Below are 6,291 nucleotides of genomic sequence, written 5' to 3' on the forward strand. Positions count from 1 at the left end.
GCATGCAGGGTCACGTGTAATGGTGACGGGTCGCAGTTGCCTTGGAAACAATTCCGATGTCAGAGCTGTCGACATCACTGACTGACTATGGTCTCCCAATGAATGAAAGCCAATCACTATCATAATCATCACTCCCACTTTATTATAAGGCTCATTTCATATGCTGAAAAGGGTATTCATGACTTGCTTTGTTCATGCCAAGGGCCCAATATTTATCGAATTATAATTAGTGGTCATTTAATGGTGAATAATTGGATAAACTTCAGAGTATATTAAAATGTTAACTTCGATCACTCAAATAAGCCAGAATTTAAATATAAGTAAGGAATACACGCCACTCATTGATGTTTAGTAAGTTCTGTTACTCCTGGGTCCGTTCAATTATCTAACCATGAGCGTTGCCTGTATGATGACTGGACATCCCAGTTTTCATTGAACTAAGCTATAAACCTCCAGGTACGTACATAAAAAGCTCCCATGGCCCCGGACACCACAACAAGGCCTATAGAGTCCAAGGCACAGAAGTACCAACAGACAGATGGGATCGAGAAAACTTGTATGGGGTACCCGAACGCGACAAACACTAACCCCGAATGCAAGACAAACGTAGGGTCCCAGGCGTCAGAGAGAAACCCGAAGGCGCGAAAAAACAACAACAACCTCGAATGCGAAACAAATGTATGCCCTCACCTTCAGGCGCGAGAAAAACCAATCCCGAATGGGAAACAAACGTATGCCCTTAGGCAGCAGATAGAGAATGAATCCTGAAGGCGAAAGTGTAAACCTCCAAGGCAGGTTCCAGACAGAAACATATATCGGGAGGCAACAGAGGACGGGAAAACGCTCACAGCGGCGCCTGACTTATGATCTTTTCTTCGCTCTTTTCTGTGCTCTTTTATGTGCCCCTTTCTTTCCTTTGCCCACTCGACCTGGAACAACGGAGCCGGTGCCATCAGCTTGACGGCTGGACTACAAATAGTTAGTGGTACAGCTACCAAGAAATGACCAAAAGGTGAGTTACCAGTGAGGCGCGGAGAAGTTTGAGGATCTCATCCTGCTTGTTTTTGATTCCTACTTGCCCCACCAAGATGGCGCGATATCTATCGTCGCGAGTCTGTCTGCGATTAGTTTCCTCAAGGCGGATCTTATCGGAAATCGCATCTGCATCGGCTTTTACACGTATGCGGATGGCTTCGCGGGTCTTCGGGTCAGCGGCATCGTGAAATTTCTGGAGCATAGACAGCTTGCGCGCTGCGTCAAGGACAGAAGCAGGAACCTAACAATATTAATTGATATCTGAAATGGATAAGGAAAGGTAAGGCTTACTGGAATGCAGCCTCCCCCAAGGCTGCTGCATCTCTTGCACTTTAGTGGGTTATCTGTGAAATCACAGGAGAAGACTGGGCTGACTGCAAGATTCTTAAGACATCGGAGACATGCACAGCCATCTCCGGCAACGAGAGGTTTGGCGAGTTTGGGGACATTAGCGCCGAGGACGGGATTCTTGTCTATTTTCTCTTCCTTTTCGTCATAGGCACCATCTTCATCATCGTAGCTGTCTTCGTCGCTGTCTCCATCCCTGTTCTCCTCGGCTTTGGCGTCTTCTTCGTTCGGTTTCTGGCCTTCTTCCTCGCTGTCCTCGTCTTCGTCTTCATCATCTTCGCTTTCATCCTCGATCTCTTCCTCAGATTTGGTTTTCTTCACGCCCGCTTTCAGGCCCTCTTCTTCGCTCTCATCCTCGTCATCACCATCCTCATAGTCATCATCACTTTCCTCCTCCTCTCCTCTCAGCCTCTTGGCTGCAGCAGCGTCTTGTTCTTGAGCTTCCTGCTCTTCGGCGAGTCGGCGATCGCGTTCCTCTCTGGCTTCCTTGCGTTCCTTTGCTAGACGAGCTTGGTCCATTTGTTGTTTCACTCTATGCATCATAGCAATGCTTTCCTGCTGTTGGAATAACCCCTTCTTGCGCTCCTGCTCCTGACGCTCTTGCTTCTGACGCTCCTTCTCCCGACGCCCCTGCTCTTGACGGGCCTGCTCTTGTCTCTCCTGCTCCTGGCGCTCTTGCTCCTGACGCTGCTGCTCCTGGCGGCGCAATTCGTCGCGGTGCTCCTTCATGCGCAGTTGGCGCTCTCGCTCCCGTCGACGGTTATCCTCTTGCTTTCTTGTGAGCTCCTCATTTCTAAGCATGTTGGCCTTTCGCTGTTGTTCTTTCTGAACGGACACCAGTTGCTTTTCAACCATTGTTTCATCATCATCTTCTGCCCCTTCGGTGTGCTCTCCAGTCGTGTCTCCGTGATCATCTGACTCGTTGTCCTCGTCTTCGTCGTCTTGGATAGGGATTGGCTTCACTGACTTTCTCTGTTTTTTGTTTGAACCGGGGGACCTCTCTGACAGTTTCGCTACATCCGAAGGGCGCTTGGAAGAGCTGCGTGTTGTTCTTTTGGGTGTGGTTGGTGAAGATGCCCTGCTTCTATACGAGCCATCCCCTTCATCGAGGTTCTCAGACTTGATCTTCCGAGCCATGGTGTCGATCTATAAATATCTAAGGAGTTAGTTCATCTCAAGGAATAATGCACGATCAGTGAGAGAACGGAGGGAAACTGACTGGTACAATCAAATTGTGGTTACTGAACAACTGAACAGGACGTAAGCTCCGTTTGTTGGAGTTGACTGGCTGAGGTGATAGCACTGGAAGGGAGTCAAGCTGTGTTGATTGTTAGTATAATCCAAGTGAAATTGAAGCACTGGCGAGAGGTCCTACCAGAAGTTGACTTGTTCTGAACAAAGGTGAGGTTATTCAATCAGGAAGAAAGTTTGTTTAGGTTGACTTGTGCAATTGAAGTGAGATTGTTGTAGCAAGCAGAGAACCTTGATGATGTTGATGGAAGGTTTGAAAATGGAACTGCGGTGATGTGGGCACCGTGATGATGAAGCTGAGAGAAAACCGATCTGAAGTTTTGGAGTTGTGGGCAAAAGGTTGGAGGTAAGTAAACAAAGTCGCGCCTATGCGTGGGCAAAACCTTGCCTGTCCCAATTCGGACAAAACGCAGCTGTACATTTCCTGTTTCGCTAATAGAAGGCCAAACAAAGCAAACAGTCCAAATGTAGGATTATTGAAGTGTTCCCAATAGCGACGGCGGGCTGTATCCCCACATATGGTTATTATGTCGCCCACATTCACTTTACACTCACTCCGTACACTTAACACACGGGACTGATTGTATGAAATTGATATTACTGGTTATGCAATATCTTAGCCATGAATAATAACACTTCATTTGTGTGAGTTGGGATTTTGATCTTGCACATGCAACAAGTCAACAATATTGGCTTTGGCGAGGCTCATGCTACTCTCATTATTCCGTTCAAATACAGGTTCTTGATACATTGACACGCTGATGTTTGAGCTCTATCTCCAAACGCACTGGCAGATAGTAAACTCAAAGTAAGTTCACGGGTGTGTATGTGCCGAGTGTCTGATAAGACAGCAATTCCCCCTATCCAAGTTTCTTTTCCACGCTGCTTGTCCTGCCTGGACTTCGCGTCTGACACGCGCTAATTTCCATTCGCCCGTTTTCTCCCTCTCCCACTTCCCCTCCCTCGTCCCCTCCCTCGTCCCCTCCCCCTTCCCCTCCCCGTCGTGGATACGTGTGAGGCATCTGACCGGGAATCTGCGCCAGATGATGATCGTAGAGGGGTCTCGGCATCCTTTGAACCCTCGGCTGAAACCTCGGCAGAACCCTCAACGGCACCCTCAGCTGTTCGCAGATGACTCCCGACAGCTTCAGAGTCACTTTCCCTTTTCCTCTTGCCTAGTTGCGAAGCATTTGGCAAGCGAGGTTTGTCAACTGTCGGTGGTAGTATAGGAGACTTGGCAGAACTCTCAGTGTCACCCTCAGTTGTTCGACTTCCGATAATCTGAGAGTCACTTCCCCTTTTCCTCTTGCCTAGTTTGGAAGAATCTGATTTGCGAGATTTGTCAACTGTCGGTGGTAGTGTACGAGTCTCGGCGGAACCCCTAACGACACCCTCAGTGGCACTTTGCCTGGTTTTAACGCCAAGTTGTGAGCTATCGTACATGCGAGATTTATCAAGTGCTGGCGACGAGATAGAACTCCCATGAAATCCTCTGGATACACCCTCAGTTGTTTGCAAGTGACTCTCCATAGCCCAATGGACACTTTTCCTGCTTTTTATACCAAGCTGGGAGCCATCGTGGACTTGAGATTTATCAAGTGCTGGCGGTGGGAGAGGAGTCCCACAAAATCCCCTAGCTACACCCTCAGTTGTTTGTAAGTGATTTTCCATAGCCAAAGGGGCACTTTGCCTGGTTTTTATACCGAGTTGGGAGCCATCGCGAACTTGAGATTTATCGAGTACTTGTGGTAATATAGGGTCCTCAGCAACCGCCTCAACGGCACCTCCAGTTAAACCCCCCATAGCCTTCGGCGCGATTGGCCTATTCCCCTTGTTAAGTTGGGGGCCATTGTGCATGAGAGATTGATCGACTAGCCGTGGTAGTGTCGAGGTCTCGGCACACCCACCACCTCTCCCAACATCTCTCCCCCTATTCTTACCCCTCCCCCTACTCCCTCTGGGTCTCCCTCCCCTTTTCGCACTCCCATCGTTGCATGACGCTTCCGGGTCAAGAGGTTTGCTCACTGGTGGCAGTATAGGAGCTTCGGCATTATTTAAATCCTCAGCAAAGCCCTCAACAACACCCCCCCTTGCTCTCCTTCTCCCCATGACTTTCCCGCTTCTGCTTGCACGCCCAGTCCCTCTCCTTCTATTAGACGGCTGTGAGATATCCGGCGTGTCAAGTGTTGGTAGTGGAGTCTGGGCATCATTTAACCCCCCAAAATCATCAACCTCTAAACCACCACCAGTTAGTGCCTGGGCGTCTTCTGGCCACGCAGTTGGTCCCAAAACATCTCCTGGCCACAGAGTTGCCAAAGCTGCCCCAGATTCTTTTATCCAAGCTTGTGTACTTGCAAGCTTCCTTTCCAACTTGATTTCATGTTGCTCCTTTTGAAGTGGATTCAACACCGCCCCAACAAAACATATGATAAAATTTGTAATGACAAGTCCCATCTGACCAGAAATACACTGATAAGTTCCTACACACTCATCTCCCATAGCAGCCTTCACGGCTAGATAAATCTTGCCGCCTTCCATCCGTCTCTCAACATTTTCCGTACAAGCGTCCGCCACCTCTTGGATGAAAGCAACATCCTCCATTCCTAATAGAACCTTATCATAGTCAGTTCGTGGAACAAGTTTTGTTGGGATGGTAACAGTTCCTGTATCCATTGCTCCGCGCCTGTCAGATTCTAGAACTCCGGCCATCGGTAAAGGTTTATCATTTCCAGCTGGAGCAGCGACAGGTACCCCCGCAGCACCGCCATCAGCAGGAGCCTCTATGGCTTTCTTGTCTCTTGCGTCTGTGTTACCTACACCAGCCTCCATAGCGTTTTCTTTCCGTACGGGAGCCAAGATTGAGCTATACAGGGGACCTTGGGGCCATTCCTGTTCCCTCCAAACCGCAGCATATAGTATGTCATTACAATAACCTTGCAGTATCAGATCGTAAGTTCGTACCGTGGTATTGTAGTAATCATCCTCCATCGCCAATTGAATCGTATGTTCCTCAGCGATCTCCCTATCCTCCTTTGCCATCCGTTCTGCTTCCTCCTTTTTTAGCTCCGCTAGCTCACTCGAAGTTACTGTCCAGTCTATAGACCAACTTGTCTCCGTATTCGCTAGGTCCTCTTCTGCCTCTAACATCCCAACCGTAGTCACCGAAAACTCCTCGGTAACATGTCTCTCCTCCTCTGCCAGCTCCTCTTCTGCCTCCAACATCCCAACCGTAGTCACCGAAAACTCCTCGGTAACATGTCTCTCCTCCTCTGCCAGTTCCTCTTCTGCCTCCGCCATCCCATCCGGAGTCATCGAAAACTCCTCGGTAACATGTCTCTTCTTGGTCGTTCTTGGCAATTCTGTAGCTTCCAAGTCAATCAAAGAAATTGGCCTCTCATCATCGTCTGTCGGACTCCCCCCACCTGGATCTTCAGGTCCCCCCCCGTCCTCACTCAGCCTCTCCGCCCACCTCCGCGCCACACTCAACTTCCGCTCCTGAATCGTGCTGTCATCCTCCGCCAACCTTGTCTCCTCCACCAGCCTCCCCAGGTCACTCGGCCGCCTCTCCTCGCTCGTCTGGTTTTTCGTCTGCTCTTTGGTCTGCCTTTTCGTCCGCTCCTTCGTCTGCTCTTTCGTCTGCTCTTTCATCTGCTCTTT

General features: G+C 49.4%; 1 protein-coding gene across 1 annotated transcript; it reads right to left on the reverse strand.

Annotated features, from left to right (window-relative positions):
- Positions 1 to 861: 861 nt before the first annotated feature.
- Positions 862 to 6,282, reverse strand: VE01_03662 (uncharacterized protein; the record flags this gene model as incomplete). The annotated part of the gene is made up of 5 exons (XM_018273147.1): positions 862 to 969; positions 1,022 to 1,276; positions 1,327 to 2,529; positions 2,603 to 2,701; positions 3,646 to 6,282. The coding sequence occupies 5 exons, from the start codon at positions 6,280 to 6,282 to the stop codon at positions 862 to 864; spliced, it is 4,302 nt and encodes a 1,433-aa protein (XP_018132351.1).
- Positions 6,283 to 6,291: the final 9 nt, after the last annotated feature.

This window comes from Pseudogymnoascus verrucosus (assembly GCF_001662655.1).
Source record: "Pseudogymnoascus verrucosus strain UAMH 10579 unplaced genomic scaffold scaffold_11, whole genome shotgun sequence".
NCBI classification, from domain to species: domain Eukaryota; kingdom Fungi; phylum Ascomycota; class Leotiomycetes; order Thelebolales; family Thelebolaceae; genus Pseudogymnoascus; species Pseudogymnoascus verrucosus.